This window comes from Neopelma chrysocephalum, unplaced genomic scaffold (assembly GCF_003984885.1).
Source record: "Neopelma chrysocephalum unplaced genomic scaffold, ASM398488v2 Primary Assembly neopelma1_43, whole genome shotgun sequence".
Lineage (NCBI taxonomy): Eukaryota > Metazoa > Chordata > Aves > Passeriformes > Pipridae > Neopelma > Neopelma chrysocephalum.
In genome coordinates, this window is record NW_020897702.1 from 6,552,846 (window position 1) to 6,577,167 (window position 24,322).

Here is a 24,322-nt window from a genome sequence, read left to right on the forward strand (position 1 = left end):
TTGATTTGATTAGTAATGTAAAACTGATAAAAAAGCATGTTATACCAGGCATATATCTCCTTGGTAGCTGTGATAAAACAGAAATTTGAAATAGTAATGCTTTATTTGCCTCTAATCTTGTTTACATTAACTGTCTTTAATTCTGATGTTTTAAGTAAGATACATTACTTATGTTAGATGTTTTAAAGCTCTTTCAATTTAGGAGATTGGCTCTTTGCTTATTTAAATTTGGAGCCTGCTAAGAAGGTGAAATAAGCTCTTATGAATTTCTTTCTGTAACACTGTGGAAGAATAAGATTCTCTGTTGGTCTGTGTCTAATGAACATATCTGCTGTCAGAATTAAACTGGATATTTATTTTTGACTTCAGGAATACCAAAGCACTAAAAACCTATTTAGTTTTAAGTGCTAAAGTGATGGAAGAGCAGGATGAGACTGACTCTTGGCACAATAATTTTAACTATTGACTGCAGATCTTTTGAAATCCACATATCTGTGTGAAATCCTAGAATTATGTTTTGCATTTTTTGTATAGTTTCAAACAGAATTTCAAAGAGACATAGAATGGTAGGTGCTATTTTAGCTTTTTTTGTTTTGTTATTAGAATACAAATGGGTGAAAATGGTTTTCTAATCCCAGTTTTTCTATGAAAAGAAAACTTACTTAGACCTGGTTTGAAAAGAAGACTAGTTGGAAAAATTAGTTTCTTACTACTCTCTGGTTCTAAATGTATGATTTTTTCATTTGTCAGAAAACACCCAGTGAAAGCTCTATTCTGCATATGTAAGTGATTGCTTTGCATGTTCCTGTTCTACCATGGTGATTCCCATGCTGGTAATGTCTATGCAGTGACATAAATAAATGATGCCTTGCTAAAATGTGGGGGTCTTTTTTTTTTTTTTTTTTTTTTTTTTTTTCCCCATGATGTGCTAGATCACTCTTTCCTGGCCTGGAGGGAAGGTTACTCTCTGATGACCTGAAGCCTGAAGTTCTCGCTACTTTGAAAGAAGCTGCCAAAAGCCGGGGTAAGGTGTCTTTTGTATTCTCTTCTAGTGAAAGAGATTGAACAGACTAGTTCTACCCCCAAGTTTAAAGTAATGTCTCTTTTGAAATTGATTTCCCATAAATAAGTTGGTCATCTAAAAAAAATTTAAGATACAATAGACTATATTGTTTGAGTTGGAAATGACACAAATGAAAATTATAAATGAACAAAAGGGCAAAGGAAGAAGAATGAAAATTTACAATAAAATAATAGATACTCATTTAGTAAAGCATGCTTTCAAGGATTAATAATCTTATTTAAATAGTATTCTTCCACTTAAGACAGTCTTAATTCTATTTTGTATTTGTAGTATTTGCCTTTGCAATGGCTAAGTGTTTCCTGAGTCTTAATTCACAGTTTATGGTTGTGTCAATGTGCAACTATTGAAATGCTTCCAATCACGATCAAAAGACTTGGTGAACCAGTTTGCTGCATCTGTAGATAAGATGCCTCTCTAGCTGCCCACATAGTTAAATTTTTTTGGCATCTATTTTACTCAGTTTGTCTGCATTTACCTTCTCACTCTTGTGATTCATTATGCATTTGATTGGTAAATTTGAAGCCTGAGTCTCAGAAGTCCTTTCACGTAAACACAATTTGCAAACCAAGTTACTCCTCAGCCTATTTTTAAATAATATTAGTATATGTGAGCTATTCTTCAGTGTCTAGAAAATGTGCTTTTCAGGAAAAGATTCTTGTCTCTGGGTTTTTCATTGCTTGATTCTTCAGAATTATTTTTTAGACTGAAGACATTAGAACCAGACATAGAATACCGTAATTCATTGTCTTAATTTGCTTTTCATGATAACTTTTATCATGGTCTTCAGTCATTCAGTCTCTATTTCTGCTGTCTGTGTTCTGACCTTTTTTCCCCTTCAATTCTTTATATATTTTCTGTTTATCATTCTTCCTGTTCAGTTGTAAACCTCCTCCTTTTTCCATGTTTTGATCATTCCTTCATTATCAAAAATAATAGAAAAATAAGGTAATTCTGAGGCAAGACAATAAATTTTTAAAGTATGGCAAAGATTATGTAAAAAAATAAAAGAGATTGACAGTGACTTGTTGCATAGACTAAAATGTGTAAATATTTAAAAAAATATAAAATGTATAGAAGATATGAAATCGGTGCTGGGACTTTTACTGAATATGGAAGACAACAAGTCCGAAACTATTGTAAAGAAAAACTTTCTTTTAAAAAGCAGAATTTATTGAATACATCTTAAACAGAAAAAGCAGAGGTGACAGAAATGAAAAAAACCCCTGTATGTTATTAAACCAATGCCTTGCTGAGTTCTTCTAGGATATTCCTCCACTTCCAGGCTTGGTCTCAGAGTTGCAATGAAGTCTGTCAGTTACTGGGAAGATTTTTGGTCACATTTAAGGTCTTGCTTTTGTCTCTCTTTTCCTCTGGCAGACTCTTTGAATGACATTTTTCTAGAGACTTGTTTTTGGTAGTATGCCTGTCATTGATTGGAAGATCATATTTTCTAAATAAATATGGCAGTTATTCTTCTAAATCTTCTAGAAATTCTTAAATACTTTTAATTAGTCCTTTGTGAGATTGTAGTGGCCTATTTTTCTCTTCATTCTATGTCCTCCTAAATTATTCTTCATTCCCTTGTTTTGCATAATTGTGATGTACAACTGCACTGCCATAAAAGTTGTCTGTTGCAAATAATAAGTATTTTAAGATCACATGTGTAGTTTTTAAAACAGTAATTTAAACTTCTATTCTCAAATAAAGGGATTTAGGTTTAGCTTTTAAATAGATTGTTATTTTTAATCTGTGTGCTGTATTTTTCTAGTTAATAACTGTTTGTATATTTAGTGTGTTAATGTGTAACTCACAGGATGTTTTCTAAAAATGGATCTGATTATATTCTAGCCCAACAGCTTCTCTGGGGATTTTCAGGTATGGTTATTAACTGAAGATGTACTGGTTTGGATTGAAGCTTGATATTTGTGTGAATTTGGTGATTAGCTATTCTCATTACCCCAGCTTTCTTGTAAACAGAACTTATGAAATAGAGCTGCCAAGAGATAGCAACCAAAGATAATTATAAAAAGAGTTCTAAATACAGTGTAGGGGAAAATGCATATTGATGAAGAAAACCTTATAGTTATGTTACATGGAAGTTACCAATGTTTTCATTGGTTTATTTATGTATTTCTTTTACTAAATTCATATGCAGGAAGATTTCCAGTATTTTAAGATCACATGTGTAGTTTTTAAAACAGTATTTTAAACTTCTCAAATAAAGGGATTTAGGTTTAGCTTTTAAGTAGATACTTAGCTTCTTGGGCCACTTCTGCAAGTTTTTCTCACTTTCACAGTGCTGATGTGTTGGCTGTGTTTTCTGTTCAATAGAACTAACAGAACCCATAGCTCTGTAGGCATGAAGTAAAAGGAAAAAAATATTTTTCTGAAGGATGTCCATAACTGAGCTTAATCTTTATTTGGACTGTTGCTTTTAAGGAAATGGCAGTGTTATCTAGATAGATGAAATCTGAAATTCAAATAGGTGTCTTGCCTCCGTTTCTGTCATTGTTTCTGATGTTGTTGGGAAATAGTGGTATTTTTATATCCTGTGCTATTTTCTTACTCCCTGAAGTCCTGTAGTTTTTAAGTGTAAGCTGTTCTAATGATGATTAAGACAGGAATGTAAGGATGTATTTCTTTTATTGAGGACTTTGATAATAAGAATAAAAGCTTATACATCTAGACTTAGTTTCAGCACTTCCTGCACAACTGAGTCTAGGTTCTTGAAAGTTTTAGTGTAAGACCAGCTGCACCTGAGCCAGTCTTTGCTATATCTAATAAATAATCTTTCAAATCTATTCAAACATTTGCAATTATAGACAAATAATGATTTTTATTTACCACTAGGCAAATAAGTAGTGTAAAACATCAACCAAACAAAAAAATGTTTGAAGCTTCAACTTCAGTACTAAATCTCTAGTTGCTATGTATGCCTGAAAACTCTTGTGTTAAACTAACAAATGTAATAACATACTGATAATTTTCAATTTTTTAAATATTTTTATACTAATATGAAATGTATTTGCTTTTAATTAACTCCTGAAAGCAAAGGAAGCTGGTATTTGCAGTCCTATTTAACGGGGCTTTTTCCACAAAAAAGTTAGATTTTTTTCTTTTACTTATTTTTCTTCTTCCCCCTGAAGCACTTCATTATGTAACTCTGCTCTGTGATTTTCACAGCTTTGCCCTTTTGCTATATTTTCAGGGAGGCCATGCACTCAGCTGCAGCTTCTGAACCCAGAGAGATTTGCCCGGCTCATTAAAGAAGTTATGAATAGTGCGTGGCCTGGGAGAGATGTGGTGGTACAGTGGTATCCAGGTTTGGAAGAAAAAAAGCACCCATCAGTTTCCTGGCTTAAGATGGTCTGGAAGAATCTATATATACATTTTTCTGATGACTTGAGTGTGTTTGATGAAATGCCACTTATCCCCAAGACGCTGCTGGAGGAAAATCAAACATCAGTGGAACTGGTTAGATTTAGGAATCCATCACCTATTGTTCTGGAAGACGAATCTGAGACTCAGCTCCCAGAATATTTAGCTGATATTATTCAGAAAGTTGGTGGAGTTGTACTTAAGAAACTGGATATTTCTATCCAACATCCACTTATAAAAAAATATGTGCATCCACCATTGCCAAGTGCTGTTTTACAAATAATGGAAAAAATGTCCTTACAGAAACTATGCAATCAGGTTGCGTCATTCCCGCCAACACATAAAGATGCTCTTAGGGCATTCTTAGCTAGTTTAACAGATGCAAGTGAAAAAGAGAAAAGAATTATTCAGGAATTGCTAATATTTAAAAAAATCGAGAAATCATCTGATGAAAGTGTCCCTGTTTTTACAGGACTGAAAGGTAGTAAAGTATTACACCACACTGCCAAAATTCCTCCTGGTCTAAGATTTTCTGTTCCAATAATTGACAGCAGTGATGAAGCAACTATTCGCTTAGCTAATCTGCTGAAAATAGAACAGCTAAAAAGCACAGATTGCTTGAAGTTTGTTATAGAAGACATAAGAAGTGATTTTTATTCACATGATGAAACAACACAGATAATGCAATGGGTTCTTGAAAATCTGACTTTTCTTAAAAATGAGAGTATAGATGTGATAGATTGGCTGACACCACTAAAGTTTATTAAGATTTCACCTGAAAAGATAATGTCAGCAAACGAACTTTTTGATCCTGAGGTAGAACTTCTGCAACATTTGTTTTATGCCGAGGAGGAAATTTGCTTCCCCCCTGTTATTTTTACATCATCAGATATTCTTCATTCACTGAGACAAATAGGCTTAAAAAATGAAGCCAACCTTGAGGAAAATGATATATTGAGAGTGGCAAAAAAAATTGAAAATTTGCATGCTAACTCTAATACCAATCATGATTTACTGTTAAGAAAAGCTAAAACTCTCTTGATGATTTTGAACAAAAACCATATGCTGCTTCACTCATCTGAAACAAAAGCTGCAATGAAAAAGATAAAATGGATTCCTGCATGTAAGGAAAGGCCTCCAAATTATCCCGGATCCTTAATTTGGAAAGGAGATCAATGTAATCTCTGTTCACCACCAGAAATGTGTGATCTATCGCACGCCATTTTAGTTGGTTCCTCAGTTCCTCTTGTGGAAAATGTACTGTTAGATATAGAAAAAGCACTTGGCATCCCCACCAAGCCCAGCATAAAAGCAGTCTTGAAACATTTCAAGGTGGTTGTTGATTGGCATAGTTCTAAAACCTTCAGTGATGAGGACTATTATCAATTTCAACATATCTTGCTTGAGATTTATGGATTTATGCATGATCATCTAGAAGAAGGCAAAGAAGCTTTTAAAGCCTTGAAATTTCCCTGGGTTTGGACAGGTAAAACCTTTTGTTCCCTCACACAAGCAGTAATAAAGTCAGTTCCTGATCTTGATCTCCAACCTTATCTACATTATGTGCCAAAAACTATGGCTAAGTTTCACCAGTTGTTTAAATGTTGTGGTTCAATTGAGGAGTTAACCCCAGACCACGTTTCTATGGTCATTCAGAAAATATATCTAAAGAGTGAACAGTCTCTCTCAGAACAAGAGAGTAAACAAAATCTTCACATTATGTTGAGCATCATAAGATGGCTGTATAGCAATCAGATTCCTGCAAGTCTGCACACACCCATGCCGCTATACAGTGGCAAACTTCCTTATAAACTTGCAATGAGGCCAATTCATGAGTGCTGTTACTGTGACATCAAAGTTGATGACTTAAACGATTTGCTTGAAGATTCTGTTGAACCAATAATTTTGGTGCATGAAGACATACCAATGAAAACCGCTGAGTGGTTAAATGTCCCATGCCTTAGCACAAGACTGATTAATCCAGAGAATATGGGATTTGAGCAATCTGGGCAAAGAGAGCCTCTGACTGTAAGAATTAAAAACATTTTGGAAGAATACCCTTCCATTTCAGATATCTTTAAAGAACTTCTTCAAAATGCTGATGATGCTAATGCAACGGAATGTAATTTCCTGATTGACATGAGACGAAATATGGATATAAGGGAGAATCTTCTGGATCCAGGAATGGCAGCATGTCATGGTCCAGCTTTGTGGTCATTCAATAATTCTGAGTTTTCCGACTCTGATTTCCTAAATATAACTCGATTAGGAGAGTCTTTAAAAAGGAGCGAAGTTGACAAAGTAGGAAAATTTGGACTGGGATTCAATTCTGTTTATCATATCACTGACGTTCCTATTATTTTGAGCCGTGAGTTCATGATTATGTTTGATCCAAATGTCAACCATATAAGTAAACACATCAGAGATAAATCTAACCCAGGGATCAAAATCAATTGGAGTAAACAACAGAAAAGACTGCGAAAATTTCCAAATCAGTTTAAGCCATTTATAGGAGTTTTTGGTTGCCAGCTACCACTGACAGTAGAATCTCCCTACAGCTACAAAGGAACACTTTTCAGGCTGTCCTTTAGGACTCAGCAGGAAGCTAAAGTGAGTGAAGTGAGCAGTACATCTTACAATACAGCAGACATTTACTCTCTTGTGGATGAATTTAGCATTTGTGGTCATAGACTGATAATATTTGCTCAGAGTGTAAATTCAATGGTTTTGAAATATTTGAAAATTGAAGCAGATGATCCTGGTGTGGCACAAGATGTTGTCACTATCAGAAAAAATCTGTGTTCTTCTAAAGCCTTGACTGCACCAAATGTAAGTGTTTTAAAGGAAGCGGCTAAACTCATGAAGGTCTGCAGCAGCAGTAACAAAAAGCTTCCCACTGAAACACCAAAGTCGTCATGTATCTTACAGATAGTAGTAGAAGAATTTCATCATGTATTTAGGCGGATTGCTGATTTACAGTCTCCACTTTTCAGAGGTACTGAAGATGATCCAGCTTCTTTCTTTGAGATGGCTAAATCAGGACAGATGAAAAGGTCAGCTGATGAATTGCCACAGAAAACAGTAGATTCAACAACATGGCTTATATGTTCTTGCATGGATGTTGGAGATGCTTTGAAATTTTCTGTACATGAAAGTGGACGAAGACTAGGTCTAGTTCCCTGTGGTGGTGTAGGAGTGTTGCTGTCTGAAACCCAGGATCAAAAGTGGATTGTGAAACCTAATTGCAACACCATAGGAGAAGTATTCTGCTATTTACCTCTGCGAATAAAAACGGGCTTACCTCTTCATATAAATGGCTGCTTTGCAGTTACTTCAAATCGGAAAGAGATATGGAAAACAGACACAAAAGGAAGATGGAATACAGTATTCATGAGGCATGTTATTGTAAAAGCCTACATAGAAGCCCTTTGTGTTTTACGTGACATGGCAATCAATGGTGAGCTAGTTGACTACAGTTACTGTGCAGTGTGGCCAGATCCTGATTCAGTTCATGATGATTTTTCTGTTATTTGTCAAGGGTTTTATGAAGACATAGCTCATATGAAAAGCAAAGAAGGGATCAAAGTGTTTTCTGATGGTTTGTCTTGGGTCTCCATGAAGAATGTAAGGTTTTTAGATGACTCTATACTGAAGCGGCCAGATGTTGGGCCATCAGCCTTTAAGATCTTTCTGAAGTACCTTAAAAAAACTGGTTCCAAAAATCTGTGTGCTGTAGATCTCCCACCCTGGGTAAAGACAGGATTTGAAGAAGCGGGATGCAAATACATATTATTGGAGAACACCTTCACTGAGAAACAGTTCTTTTCTGACGTATTTTTCCCTAACGTTCAGGAGATTGATGCAGAGCTGCGTGATCCTTTGATGCGTTACGTTCTCAATGAAAAAGTTGAGGAGTTCTCAGGAATTCTTCGTGCTACTCCATGTATTCCCTGTTCATTGGATGGACATTCATTAGTTACACCATCAAGACTGATCCATCCTGAAGGAAGAGTTGCAAAGTTGTATGATGCTGAAGATGGAAGATTTCCTTATGGTACCACTCAGGATTATCTTAACCCTGTTATTTTGGTTAAACTTGTTCAGTTGGGAATGGCTAAAGATGATATTTTATGGGAAGATCTGATAGAACGTGCAGAGTCTGTAGCTGAAATTAACAAGACTGATCATGCTGGAGCTTGTCTCAGAAGCAGTATTATATTGAGTCTTATTGATGAAAAACTAAAATCTAGAGATCCTAGAGCTAAAGAATTTGCTTCAAAATGTCAAACCATTCCTTTCCTTCCTTTCCTTAGCAAACCAGCAGGCTTCTCACTGCACTGGAAAGCCAGTGATTTTCAGCCTGAAGCGATGTTTTCAGCAACTGATCTTTTCACTGCTGATCATCAAGATATAGTTTGCCTCACACAACCAATTCTTAATGAAAATTCCCACTCCTTTAAAGGTTGTGGTGCTTTGTCATTAGCTGTCAAAGAATATTTGGGTTTACTGAAGAAACCACCTGTTAATTTAGTCATAAATCAGTTAGAAGAAGTTGCAAAGTCATTTGATGGAATCACATTATATCAAGAAAATATCACTAATGCTTGTTACAAATATCTACATGAAGCAATGTTAGAGAGTGAATCAGCAAAAGCCATGATAATTGAACAGCTGACAAACTGTAGTTTTATTTTGGTTGAGAATGTGTATGCTGATCCAAAAAAAGTGTCTTTTCATTTGAATTTTGAAGCAGCACCCTATCTCTATCAGTTGCCTAACAAATATAAAAATAGTTTCCGTGAGCTGTTTGAAAGTGTGGGTGTCAGACAGGCTTTTACAGTTGAAGATTTTGCTGCAGTTCTGGAATTCATAAATCAGGAAAGAGGGACAAAACAACTAACCGAAGACAACTTTCAGCTCTGTAGGAGAATAATTAGTGAAGGAATATGGGGCCTCATTAGAGAGAAGAAGCAGGAATTTTGTGAGAAAAAGTATGGTGATATTTTGTTACCAGATACTCGTCTTGCACTTTTGCCTGCAAAATCTTTGTGTTACAATGACTGTCCATGGATTAAAGTTAAAGACACAACTGTTAAATATTGTCATGGCGATATTCCAAGAGAAGTTGCAGTGAAACTTGGAGCAATACCAAAACGCCATAAAGCTTTAGAAAGATACGCATCAAATATCTGCTTTACTACCCTTGGAACAGAATTTGGCCAGAAAGAAAAATTGACAAGTAGAATTAAAAGCATTCTGAATGCATACCCTTCTGAAAAAGAAATGCTGAAAGAACTCCTTCAGAATGCAGATGATGCAAAAGCTACAGAGATCTGTTTTGTGTTTGATCCTAGACAGCATCCAGCCGATAGAATATTTGATGAGAAATGGGCACCACTTCAAGGACCAGCACTGTGTGTTTACAACAATCAGCCTTTTACAGAAGATGATATTCGGGGAATTCAGAACCTTGGAAAAGGTACAAAAGTAGGAAATCCCTGTAAAACTGGACAATATGGTATAGGTTTCAATTCCGTTTACCATATTACTGATTGCCCGTCTTTCCTGTCTGGCAATGATATACTTTGTATTTTTGATCCTCATGCAAGATATGCACCTGGTTCAACATCAACAAGTCCTGGCCGCATGTTTAGAGATTTAGATGCAGATTTCAGAACACAGTTCTCAGATGTACTGGACCTCTACTTAGGAGATCACTTTAAACTGGATAATTGTACGATGTTTAGGTTTCCTCTTCGAAATGGAGAAATGGCAAAAGTATCAGAAATTTCCTCAGTTCCATGCTCAGATAGAATGGTCCAAAATCTTTTAGATAAGCTGCGTACAGATGGAGCAGAACTCTTAATGTTTTTGAACCATATGGAAAAAATTTCTATTTGTGAGATAGAAAAAACAACAGGAGCACTGAATGTGCTTTATTCTGTACAAGGCAAAATCACTGATGGAGACAGACTGAAACGAAAGCAATTCCATGCATCTGTGATCGACAGTGTAACTAAGAAAAAGCAGCTAAGTGAAATACCTGTGCAACAGATTACTTACACAATGGATACTGAAGACTCTGAAGGAAATCTTACAACTTGGTTAATTTGTAACAGGTCAGGCTTTTCTGCCATGGAAAAGGTATCCAAAAGTGTGGTTTCAGCCCACAAGAATGAGGATATTACTCTTTTTCCCCGTGGTGGAGTAGCAGCTTGCATTACTCATAATTACAAAAAACCCCATAGAGCATTCTGTTTCTTACCTTTATCATTAGAAACTGGATTACCTTTTCATGTGAATGGACACTTTGCTCTGGATTCTGCAAGAAGAAACCTGTGGCGTGATGATAATGGTGTTGGAGTAAGAAGTGACTGGAATAGTAGTCTAATGACAGCGCTGATAGCACCGGCCTATGTTGAACTGCTGATTCAGCTGAAGAAACGGTATTTTCCAGGTACTGATCCTACAGTATCAGTGCTGCAAAACACACCTATTCATGCTGTGAAAGACACTTTAAAAAAGTTTTTATCCTTTTTTCCAGTTAATAGACTTGATATTCAGCCAGATTGGTATTGTTTAGTGAAAGCAGTTTACAGTTGCATTTATGAAGATTTGAAGCGTCTTTTACCTGTTCTGAGAGCTCCAAATGTTGATGGTTCTGATTTGCATTCTGCTGTTATCATCACATGGGTTAACATGTCTACTGTGAACAAAGGCAGGCCATTCTTTGACAATTTGCTACAAGATGAATTGCAGAACCTCAAAAATACAGAATACAACATCACAACGCGGAAGACAGTGGCTGAAAATGTTTACAGACTCAAGCATCTACTCTTAGAAATTGGATTTAATTTGGTATATAACTGCGATGAGACTGCAAATCTTTACCACTGTTTGGTAGATGCAGATATTCCTGTCACCTATGTGACACCTGCTGATGTCCGATTATTTTTGATGACATTTTCTTTTCCAGACTCTAACTGCCACATTGGAAAGTTACCCTGTCGTCTTCAGCAGACAAATTTGAAACTCTTCCATAGTCTAAAACTCCTGGTTGACTACTGTTTTAAAGATACAGAAGAAAATGAAATCCAAATTGAGGGTTTGCCGCTCCTTCTTACACTTGACAACGTTTTGCAAGTTTTTGATTCAAAGCGACCAAAGTTCCTGACTACATACCATGAACTGATTCCGTCTCGCAAGGATCTCTTTATGAACACATTGTATTTGAGATACAACAATATTCTGCTTAGCAGTGAAGTAGCAAAAGTCTTTGATATTAGAAGTTTTGCTGAATTGTTATCATCTGTGTTGCCCAGAGAATATAAAACTAGAAATTGTATGAAATGGAAGGAAAACTTTGCAAGTGAATCTTGGCTTAAAAGTGCCTGGCATTTTATCAGTGAGTCTATAAATATTAAGGAAGAGCAAGAAGATATGCAAGCAAAATTTGACAATGTTGTTGACAGTCTGAAGGACTGGACTTTGCTCCCAGGTGTAAAGTTTACTGTCTCAGCCAATCACCTTGTTGTGCCAGAGTGTGATGTTTTACTGCCTCTCAGCATTATGCACATAGCTGTTTTTCCAAATGCTCAAAGTGATAAAGTCTTCCATGCTTTGATGAAAACAGGGTGTATTCAGCTGGCATTGAACAAAATTTGCTCTAAAGACAGTGCTTTAGTGCCTTTGTTGTCAGGACATACAGCAAACATAGATAATCCTTCAAGCATTCTGAAAGCCATACAATATATGGTACAGACATCAACTTTTAAGACCGAAAAGTTAGTAGAAAGTGACTTTGAGGCTCTTTTAATGTACTTCAATTGCAACTTATGTCATTTGACATCTCAGGATGACATTAAAATTTTAAAGTCTCTTCCATGTTACAAATCCATTAGTGGCCGATACATCAGCATTTCAAAATATGGGACGTGTTATGTCCTCACGAAAAGCATCCCATCAGTAGAAGTAGACAAATGGACACAGTCAACTTCATCAGCTTTTCTTGAAGAGAAGGTTCATTTGAAAGATTTGTATACTGTGCTTGGCTGTGTCTCCGTGGATGATCTTGAAGTGTACTTGAAACATCTTTTGCCAAAAATTGAAAGTCTGTCTTACGATGCAAAATTAGAACATTTGATCTACTTAAAGAATAGGCTAACTAGCATTGAAGAAGCCTCAGAAATGAAAGAACAGCTGTTTGAAAAGCTTGAAAGCATTTTGATCATTCATGATGCGAACAATAGGTTAAAGCCTGCAAAATATTTTTACGACAGGACTGTAAAAGTCTTTGAAGTTATGCTTCCTGAAAAATTCTTTATACCTCAAGATTTTTTTAAGAAGCTAGAGCAACTTACAAAACCAAAAAATCAAGCTGGATTCCTTCCATCATGGGTAACTTTTCTACGACATATTGGATTGAAATTCATCATTTCACAGCAGCAGTTACTACAGTTTGCTAAGGAAATCAGCATGCGAGCAAATACAGAAAACTGGTCTAAAGAAACACTACAGAATACTGTGGATGTCCTCCTTCATCACATATTCCAAGAAAGAACTGACCTCTTTTCAGGAAATTTTCTGAAAGAACTGTCATTAATTCCTTTTCTGTGCCCTGAACGAGCTCCAGCAGAATTTGTTAGATTTCATCCCCAGTATCAAGAAGTTAATGGGACACTTCCTCTTATACGATTCAATGGGGCACAGGTGAATCCTAAATTTAAACAGACTGATGTGTTGCAGTTGCTGTGGACATCATGTCCCATTCTTCCTGAGAAAGCAACACCTTTAAGCATTAAAGAGCAAGAGGGAAGTAGTCTTGGTGCACAAGAACAACTTGAGCAAGTTTTAACCATGCTGAATGTTAATTTGGACCCTCCTCTGGACAAAGTTATCAATAACTGCAGGAACATATGCAATATAACAACTTTGGATGAGGACATGGTGAAAACTAGGGCCAAGGTCCTAAGAAGCATTTACGAATTTCTTAGTACAGAGAAGAGGGAATTCCGCTTTCAGCTTCGTGGAGTTTCTTTTGTAATGGTGGAAGAAGGTTGGAAACTCCTTAAGCCTGAAGAGGTGGTAATAAACCTTGAGTATGAATCTGATTTTAAACCTTATCTTTACAAACTTCCTTTAGAACTTGGTACTTTCCATCAGTTATTTAAACATTTGGGTACTGAAGATATCATTTCAACAAAGCAGTATGTTGAAGTTCTAGGGCGCATATATAAGAGCTCAGAGGGAAAGCAATTGGATCCTAATGAAATGCGCACAGTTAAAAGAGTAGTTTCAGGCCTGTTCAAAAGTCTTCAGAATGATTCTGTAAAGGTTAGGAATGACCTTGAGAATATGAGGGATTTTGCCCTTTACCTTCCCAGTCAAGATGGTAGGTTGGTAAAGTCTAGTATCTTAGTTTTTGATGATGCACCCCACTACAAAAGCAGAATTCAAGGTAACATTGGTGTGCAGATGCTTGTTGATCTTAGCCAGTGTTACTTAGGCAAAGACCATGGTTTTCACACTAAATTGATAATGTTATTCCCTCAGAAATTGAGGCCCCGCTTACTTAGCAGTATTCTTGAGGAACAGTTGGATGAGGAGTCTCCCAAAATTTGTCAGTTTGGAGCGTTATGTTCCTTGCAAGGAAGGTTACAGTTACTGTTGTCTTCAGAACAATTTATCACAGGACTCATTAGGATTATGAAGCATGAAAATGACAATGCTTTTCTAGCTAATGAAGAAAAAGCAATAAGACTTTGTAAAGCTTTGCGAGAAGGTTTGAAAGTTTCCTGTTTTGAGAAGTTGCAAACAACATTAAGAGTTAAAGGGTTTGCTCCTATTCCCCACAGCAAAAGTGAAACATTTGCTTTCTTGAAGAGATATGGAAACGCAGTAATATTGCTTTACATACAGCATTCAGACAGCAAAGACATAAATTTTCTCTTAGCATTAGCCATGACCTTAAAATCTGCAACTGACAACCTGATTTCTGATACCTCATATTTAATTGCCATGCTGGGTTGTAATGATATTTATCGGATCAGTGAGAAGCTTGACAGTTTAGGAGTGAAGTATGACTCTTCTGAGCCATCAAAACTTGAACTACCAACACCTGGCACTCCTATACCAGCTGAAATTCACTATACACTTCTTATGGATCCAATGAATGTATTTTATCCTGGTGAATATGTTGGTTACCTTGTTGATTCTGAAGGTGGTGATATATATGGATCATATCAGCCAACTTATACCTATGCAATCATTGTACAAGAAGTAGAAAGAGAAGATGATGAAAGTCCTAGTTTTCTAGGGAAGATTTACCAGATTGATATTGGATATAGTGAATATAAAATAGTGAGCTCTCTTGACTTGTACAAATTTTCCAGACCGGAGGAAAGTTCCCAAGGCAGGGATAGTACACCTTCTACCCCAACCAGTCCTACAGAATTTCCAGCACATGGACCGAGGGCAATTCCACCTCTCTTTGCTGGTAGAGAGAGCCACAAAACAATGTCCTCAAAACATCACTCCCCAAAAAAGATGAAGTCAAATTCATTGCCAGAAATATTAAGAGAAGTGACATCTGTGATTGAACAGGCTTGGAAACTTCCAGAATCTGAAAGAAAGAAGATTATTAGGAGGCTGTATCTTAAATGGCATCCAGATAAAAATGCAGAGAATCTTGATATAGCTAATGAAGTTTTCAAACATTTACAGAATGAGATTAACAGGATGGAAAAACAGGCCTTTATGGATCAAAATATGGATAGAGCCTCAAGAAGACCATTTTCATCCTCTGCTTCTCGATTTCAGTCAGATAAATTTTCATTTCAGAGATTTTACACTTCATGGAATCAGGAAGCAACAAGCCACAAATCTGAAAGGCAACAGTATAAAGAAAAGTGTCCCTCTTCCACGGGGCCATCTTACTCGCAACGCTTTTTTGTCCCGCCTACGTTCAGGTCTGTTGGCAATCCTGTGGAGGCACGGCGATGGCTTAGGCAGGCCCGAGCTAACTTTTCAGCTGCACGAAATGACCTTCATAAAAACGCCAATGAATGGGTATGCTTTAAATGCTACCTTTCTACTAAACTAGCGTTGATTGCAGCTGACTACGCTGTGAAGGGCAAGTCAGACAAAGACGTAAAACCAGCAGCCCTTGCACAAAAAATAGAGGAGTACAGTCAGCAACTTGAAGGGCTTACAAATGATGTTCAGACATTGGAGGCTTATGGAGTAGATAGCTTAAAAACTAGGTATCCTGACTTGCTTCCTTTTCCACAGATTCCCAATGATAGGTTTACTTCAGAAGTTGCTATGAGAGTGATGGAATGTACTGCTTGTATCATAATAAAACTTGAAAACTTTATACAACAAAAAGTATAAATTATTTGAAGAGGTTAGGGAACTGTTTTGTCAAGAGCTTAAGTGTTTCATGTGATGGGTTACAAATGCAATTGTACAGATTATGGATTGTCCAAGTAGTTACATGTTGCCAAGCGGTTCAGAAGCGTAGTACACAAAGGTGTATGGTACTGAAGTACCTAGAATTTAAATTTATTTAAATGGGATTTTTTTCTTAACTGAGCCTGCTGTTAAGCAAACTGTAAAACATGAATATTTTTTAGAATTTGCAAGGAATTTGAGCTGCAGAAATTAGCTGTATGTACAACATTGTGATTAATTGGCATATTATTGAACTGCACTTTATATAACCAAAGCTGAGCTTTCTGTTAGATGAAGCCTGCAATTATAACTCCTTATTAGATTTATTTCATTTAATATAATGTTTCTGAAGGCTAATGTCCGTTTTCAATGTATTAGTCTTAAGACTGGACATAAAATGAAATGGGAGATAGGATGGAAGTTAAAATAACTTTGGAGATATTGCTCCAAAGCATTTCTGTATTTTTTTGTGTTCTGTGGAAATTCATGCCACTCACAGTAATACCCTTATCAGCTGGATCTGATTATAAATTTGCTGCAACATCACATTGTTAACGTTTAAAGGATAGTTTAGTACTGGTAAACTGGTACAGTTATTTTAATACTTGACTTAACATGCAATGTCGTGTCATGCATTGATTGCATTTACTTTATTAAAAAAGAATGAAGTATTTAATTTACTTTCTTTTTTTTCTAGAGCTTGTCATCTTTTGTTTAATGAAAAATGCATGTGGATGTTATAAAATCTGTGAACATTATTATATGGTGTTTTATGACTTTGTTTTTTGAACACCAAAACTCAGTTTTCAGATGTCTAAATGCTTGAGTTTCTTTCCTCCCCCCTGTGTGTGTGCCTTTGTGTGTGTACATATATATATATTTTTCCACAAACAAACATTGATAATAGTAGAACTCAGTAACCCATTTTTGGTGTACACAGAGCACTGTTTTTTGTTACATGTTTAAAGGTGCTGCAATGTAATGCTCTTTTTATTTTGTTATTCACTACAGCCCTAGAGAAACCTTATTTTTAGTTCACACTCTTTCTTTTATAGTTTGTAATACTTTTGGTAATGTCATGCAATATGGTCAACGTTAGCTTTTTGTAAAAAATTTTAAAAAATAAATAACGGAAGGATAATGCTAAATGGAAGGATTTTTCTTTGCTGGATCAGCCACATTAAACATAAATGTTACATTTTCCAGTGACATGCTATTACAGTTGTCTACTTGACAGCACAGTGAAACTGCAATTTAACTTAAAGAATACAAAGGAAAATAAAGAACAGCAAGCTTGCACGGCTGATACAGCTGTGATAGAGTTGTAATCCGAAAATAAAAAATTGTGATGAAGACTACTTCAGTTTTGAGTAAATTGTAAGGGCTCATTCTTGAACAAATGTGATATTTGGAAAATGATACTGCTTCTGATTGTGGAGCCCTGTTATTATTTCTGCTAATAAACATTAAGTGCCATAATTTTAATAAAGAAAAATGCAAACATATATTTCAGTCCAATGTGTTTTGGTTTTATAAAATATGCTAAATTTACCTATTATTTCAAGCTTTCTTTTCTATAGGTAAATACACAATCTCTTTTCAATTAATTCTAAATAATTGTACAAATATTAAAATACTATTGAAAAGGAAACGTGCTTTTTTCTTGCAATGACAAATGTTTGCAATTTTCTCAAAGAAATTGTGCATTTTGCTGATTTTTTGCAATAAACAGCATGTAAGTAAAACACAAGTCCTGGTGTGCCATGAAATAAATCAGTTTAGTTATTTCCTTATGTTTTTAAAATAGATTCCTTTGTGGTTCTTGCTTTGTGCAATAAGTCAGATGAATAGCATTGAGGATAAGCAAAATACTTGAAAAGGAAACAGTTCTCACGGTTTTCATTTTAAAGGGAGCTAAAACATAAGGTAGCATGGCAGCATGCAAAAGAGTAACAGGAGCACCATGAACACTTCCCTGTTTTTAGGTGACCTTTTGAGAAAGAAAATCTTTTAAGTATCTAGCTGTGTTTTATAAGCAACTTATGTTGCCTTACCAGTATTATTTTTATGAACTGTTAAACTGGCTGGGAAGAACCACTAAACTATTTTGTTAAAATTTTTGTTTATTTTGCGTATATTGTTAAGTGCTGACACTGTGAGAAAGAAAATGGTCCCAGTTCTTAGGAAGATAATGATCTGAAGCAATTTTAAATATTGAACCAAGATGAGCAAGAAAACCTGAATGACACAGAAAAAATTAATTTATTCTATTATAGAAGCTGAATAAAACTAAAATTTACATACAGATGCAGAGAGGAAGGCAAAAGTGGTGTTTCAACTGGAAGTCTCTTAGTTTCTTTTCTTATTTGCTTAATTCACTGTAACAGCTAGCCTAAATAAAGAGGCCTTGTGGGACCAGGAAACCATATTGTGATAGAAACTGATTTCATAAGTGCCATTTAATTCTTGATTAAAAATAAAAATACATAAATAAAATGCTTAATTGTTGCTTCCTTTTAGCTCAGCTGGGAGACTTGGCAATGTGCCTGAGTTGGGTGTGGAAGCTTAGAACAGTTAGATGTGATGATTCCTTAGTAACGGTATGTAGAAGTAAATGTTAGCATATAGGTTTCACAAAAATATATTTGACAAGTAATTCTGCACATTACACAAATTCACATTAGAGAAAATGTCTCTTTGTTCAGGTATATGTCCTATCTTCCACAGGTACCAGCACTGTATCTAGGAAAAGGAGCTTCAGCAGTCTTGCCTCCCAGGATTATAGCTGAGAAGTTTAGCAAAAAAATCAATAGTACAGGTGACTGATTTAACTATACATTTGGTAGCTGAAATCTAAGGAACTGCAGTTTTAAGAAGCCTTGACAGGCTTGTTACTAGCTTCCTGTGGAAGCTTTAAGTTTTCCTCTCAAACAGTGGCACACCACAGCTATTTTAAAAAGCACTGAACACTTGCCTCAGCAATTAGAGACAAGAAAAATACCTTTTTTTTCTTGTTAAGGAAATAGATTTTTGTGTATCTGTCTACCAAAAGAAAAATAAATGGTTTATTGTGTAAAAAATGCAGTTTCGCATGATTTGTATTCATATCATTATCAGTAAAGTTACTGTGGTGATTTGGAAAATAGGATTTAAAAACTTACCATAAGGATTGCATTCACTTGGTACATGGGTTGTTTTAAACAAGGCTGTAATTAAATCTATTGTAATTGCTCCAATCAAAGTAGAGGAGGGTAGTACTACCTTTGAGATTTTCTGTTGCTGGACCTGAACACTTGGGAAAGGTTGGATTGGTCTTATGTAACAAAGGCAGAAGTAATAGTTCAAAAATAATTAAACTTGACAGCCAAAGTAAATGTTTTCATTTGAAGAAGACATACATTTTTGTCACATGAAGGGATTTGTCAATGAGTTTTTAATCAAAACTGTTTGGTTTGTTTTCTGGATGATTAGTTCAGTACCACTGGAGTAATTTTTTTGTCTACTTTTACCTACTACTGATTAAGACAAAGAATTCTAGATGTCCGATGAAACCTACTTGTAAAGCATTTTCTAAATTCTGCAAAGTACATTTTTAGTTTGGACCAAGATTTTTGTTCATATTTTTAAATACTGTACATTTCACACATTCTTAGAGTCTTGGGAAGATAATTTTGTTCAAAAATGAAAACATTCATTTAAGCTGTGTTTCATTTGAACACAAAAGGAGAAGCAGACTTTTCAAAATGTATAAAGTTTATTCAAGAACTCAGTTTTCAATTCTTGCAATTTCTTTTTGCATAAAGCTATATAAAGATAGACAAGTGTAAACACTAAAGGACTGTAAAATGGAAACAAAAAGGGTCGAGTTTGGGCAATCACCAATGAAGTTTTACTATAATTTTTCTGCTGTGTAACAATTGCAACCAGTTACAAGAATTGCTGTAAATAATTCTTTTTGAGGGAGTAAATATGCAAAAAATACAGTTCACTATGCTGGTAGTGATTTTTTCTCTTCTCCATTTGGATAATACTTTTACAAATAAATTAGAGAACTGCATACTCGCACTGCCCTGTGCCATAATTTTCTGTTAATCTGTAAATATTTACTGAAGTTTGATTCAAATAGAAACAGTAATTTTTAAGTATTAAAGAGAAACGGAAAGACATCCATGTGGAGATACCAGAAATGATAATTTAGTGATGTATGAACTGTATTGTAATTAACAACAATTGAGATTTTAGCATCACCTGATTACAGTGTAGTAATTTCAGTATAAATTTTGTTTCACCACCAACCACATCTAAAAGAAAAAAGATCCAAAAAATGTTCTTCAGTGTTAGGATGTTGCCATCCATGCTTTAAAAAATGTACACAACTTCTATACTGCAACAATACTTCTGAGATCAATGTTGTAGCATAATGATAAGAAGAATGAAATTTAAGCAATGAAAAGGGGCAAGTTGGTTATTTGGGTGATGGCAGAACTGAGGGTACAGCACACCTGTTTATTTTTCAGTAATACTCAGAATCCACCTGTGAACTGAGGCAAGTCCAGAAGGTTTATCTGTATGAGAAAGGCGGTAGTTATTGCAATGTCTAAATGAAGTGCCATTAGTAGTGTTACCAGTCAGGGTAACACTACTGTCCTACCTGTAGACCTCAGTTCTGTAAAAACGTTAACTAAAACAGCACAACATCAGTGTAAGAAGTTGCAACAGAAGTGGCTTCCATATACCAAGAAGTTAGAGGTTATTCTTGCGATACATGGAAAGTTCAATCCCTTGTTCTTTGTTAACTGGCAAATGACATTTGAAAATGTGCCTCCAAAACAAAAGCTTAAAATATAACATAAATATAACTTAAAGTGCTGTGCTTCTATTGCTGGCAGGATAGGCAGTTTGTAACTAATTTACAGTGATTAGATTAGGTGAATGATTAGTTTGATACTACTTGGAAGAGGGCATATGTTCTGTGATGTCAGAAATTTGGGAAGGGTGACAATTCAAATGCCTTTGAAACTAGACAGTGACTGAAATCTCTAAGCACTTCCCAGTTTTGTTGTTAATACTACATCTATAAGAGACTGTTGACATTATAGCCCTCCAAGCTACTTCTTGTAGCAGGCATTTTTAGGGATATGGCACATGCAAAGGTATTTGCTGATCTTTATTTTAATACTCATACTTTCTATCCAATGAATAAGCTAAGTCTGCTCATAATTTGGTTTGTAAAAGCTTATGCATGGAGCTGGAACCACCTAAACTGACTAAGGAATACTGAAGACACGTTTCTGTTAAAGTCTGCCTCAGAAGAGGGCTTAGTTAGAGGGGCAGATATAATCAAGAGATATTGTTGTAGAGATTTAAATTCCTCTCTTTATGGCCAACAGCCTCAGACCTGCTCCTGAAGGTAGGAGTGAGTGAGTCTAAGCCCAGGAAAAGGGAATTTCAGATGTCAAAGAAGTGTGGCTTCCTACTTCTCATTTAGGGAATGTATTAGCAATTGGAGCAGTCTCCAAATAACATGAGACCTTGCTTCAATTGCTTAAGCTCAGCTTAAGCATTTTCTACTTGCCCTATTGAAGCTCTTCTAGCTTGCATTAGTTGTGGGGGCTCCACAATTAATGCTGAAGGGCAGTTTCAGTTTTGTACATCAGACTAGTTAGATAAATTGCAAAGGCAGCCCTTGAGGCAGGGACTGTCCAGGGCTTTACCACAATAATAGTGGATGCTGTTAACAGGGGACTGTTCCTCAGCTCAGGCTTTTGTGTGTACCAGGCATCTTAACTGAGTGTTGGTTTTCTTCCCTTGTTCAACAGAGCCGAAGTAGCAAGTTTAAAAAAAGTTAGTAACTCTTTTGTTCCAATTCTCCTGTTTTAAGGATGATTATTATTTTTTCCAAAGGATGGACATTCTGTGGTTTACTAACAACTATGGGTTAAAATCCTTCTGAAAATAGACACCAAGGCACTGTGTGATAGCAGCTCCTTCCTGGATAATAACACCATCAAGTGTATACAAAACAGCATCAAAGGAATTAAAACCCCATGAGGTTTAAACAACAGACTATTAAATACAAATCTTGCTACCCAGAGGTGTGCAAACAATTTATTTGTGTTCAGTGCAACACTGTACAGGGGAATGGGTCTGCAGCTGTGTTTCTTTACAAGGTTAATAAAGAGTTTGTCAACTCTGGTGAGCACTTATTTTGTAACCCAAGTCCTAATGTAAAAAATAAAGAGCAGTTTTATTCTGTCCATTTGTGATGGAGTCCCACTCTGTCAGGATCAGAAATATCAATCAACAGCTGCAGATAGAAATAAAATATTCCTGTTAATTGAAACCTGTGGGCTGCATAAAAGAACTTTTTTCCCCACTGCTCAAACAATTCCTTGTGTCAGACAATCTGAAGCCACACTTTTTTTCTTTTTAGTGGTCCAGCTGGCAGAACAAATTGCCTTATTGAATTAGCATGTCCTAAAATAAAAAAGGATTTAAATGAATATGACAGTACGGGTAGTAGAACAAACAACTGCTATTATAAAATTTAATAACGTATTTCTCTGTTGTATAGTGGACAGAATTGAGACGCACAAAAGTATTAACGACTTCTGGAGCTTTTACTGTTAGTTATTTTTATATGAATCTCAGTAATAAGCAAATCAGCATATATGTTGCCAAATTAAAATAGAAAGCTTTAGCAAATTAACACCTTTTACAGAGAACTTATACAAATATCACATTTTTATATCATGTGTTATTGCAAGAACAAAATTGCATAGACCATTTGCTGGCACTTTCTGAATTCTCCAAATAATGCTTTTCTTAGCAAATAGTTCAAGTAGTTCCCTCAATCTAAATTCACCCACTAATACAGTAAGTGCTTACATCTAGTGAGAGAAAAAACCCATGGATCTCAAAAATATGAACAATGACATAATCATCTGAACTGAATAATAGTTCAGCAAGGAAACATATTAGTTTTATTTTTTTATGCTCTCCATAAGGCTGTTTTCAAAGTGTTACTGACAGAACATGTAATTTGATTCAAGTCATTCTTCTGAAGCTGAAATGTCATTTGTGCTCTTCTTCCCCTTACACCCTGTAGTCCAGAATTGTAGATACAAATTTGCTTCCTAAATTGAAGTACTTTGTTTTTTAAATTCTGAAAAATACTCTTTCAGTAATGCTTTTTAGCAGTAATATAAAACTCAGATGCACGGGTGTGCGGCCTTTTCTGGTGCCTCATTGGCAGACACGGCTGTATTCTTGGCAGGTGGAGCCCACGCCAGCCACTGACAAGTAGAGCTTTCCATCTGGACACACGCAGATTTCATAGAGCCCCTGAGAAATACCGGATTCACCCCTTGTACCCTCAGGCAGTTTGGGCAGTCGCACAGTTTCAGCATCAAGCAAAAGCTGTGTGGGAAAAAACAGGACAAATGGGCTTGTTAGAGATAATAAAGTAATAACACGCCATAAAATAAACTGAATTTGTCTAGACAGATGTCTAAGAATGGCCTTCTACCCCAACTTGTTATATACAAAGCTGCTCTGAGAGCTAGGCTCTTGGCAGACATTGGAACACATGTGGGGATAAGCTGATGCCCACCGTCTTCATTAGCAGAGACCTCATGAAGTTCAAGGTCCTGTAGCTGGGTTGGGGCAATCCCAAACGTGGATACAAGCTGGGTGATGAATGTAGATTAAGAGAAGCCCTGAGGAGAAAGATGTGGGGGTACTGATGGATGAAAAATTGAGTATGAGCCAATAATGTGCACTTGCAGCCCAGGAAGTCAATCGCATTCTGGGCTGCATCAAAAGCAGTGTGGCCAGCAGGTCGAGAGAGGGGATTCTGCCCCTCTACTCTGTCCTTGTGAGACGCCAGCTGGTGTATTGTGTCCAGTTCTGGGATCCTCAGCATAAGAAAGAGATGGACTTGTTGAAGTTAGTCCAGAGGAGGCCACAAAGTTGTTCACAGGGATGGAGAACATGTCCTATGAGGAAAGGCTGAGGGAGTTGGGGTTGTTCAGCCTGGAGAAGAGAAGGTTCTGGGAAGAACCAGCCTTCCAGTAATTAAAGGGGGCCTACACTAAAGCTGGGGAGGGACTCTTTTTGTCAGGGATACTGGTTTTAAACTGGAAAAGGTAGATTTAGATTAGGTATAAAAAAGAATTTCTTTCAGTAGTGAGGTACTGGAACAGGTTGCACAGAGAAGTTGTGGATCACTGGAAGTGTTCAAGGCCATACTGGATGGGGCTTTGAGCAATCTGGTCTAGAGGAAGGTGTCCCTACCCACGGCAGTGGAGTTGGAATTAGGTGGTCTTTAAGGTCTCTTCCAACACAATTGATTCAATGATTCTAAGATAAGAGAGGGAGTCCCTGCCCATACACTGAATAACAGGACAT

At 36.1% G+C, this 24,322-nt stretch overlaps 2 protein-coding genes across 7 annotated transcripts in view; one reads left to right on the top strand and one right to left on the bottom strand.

The window, feature by feature from the left end:
* Positions 1 to 18,404, top strand: part of SACS (sacsin molecular chaperone) — a 61,603-nt gene extending 43,199 nt beyond the window's left edge. For all 3 annotated transcript variants that reach the window (XM_027677883.1, XM_027677884.1, XM_027677885.1), the window contains 2 exons: positions 933 to 1,024; positions 4,293 to 18,404. In XM_027677883.1, coding sequence (XP_027533684.1) covers positions 933 to 1,024; positions 4,293 to 15,853 — 11,653 coding nt within the window. In that variant the 3' untranslated portion in view covers positions 15,854 to 18,404. The remainder of the gene's footprint in view (positions 1 to 932; positions 1,025 to 4,292) is intronic.
* A 2,684-nt stretch (positions 18,405 to 21,088) lies between these two features.
* The window catches only part of SGCG (sarcoglycan gamma), a 118,560-nt gene continuing 115,326 nt past the window's right edge, over positions 21,089 to 24,322 (bottom strand). For all 4 annotated transcript variants that reach the window (XM_027677887.1, XM_027677886.1, XM_027677888.1 and 1 more), the window contains one exon: positions 21,089 to 23,332. In XM_027677887.1, coding sequence (XP_027533688.1) covers positions 23,159 to 23,332 — 174 coding nt within the window. In that variant the 3' untranslated portion in view covers positions 21,089 to 23,158. The remainder of the gene's footprint in view (positions 23,333 to 24,322) is intronic.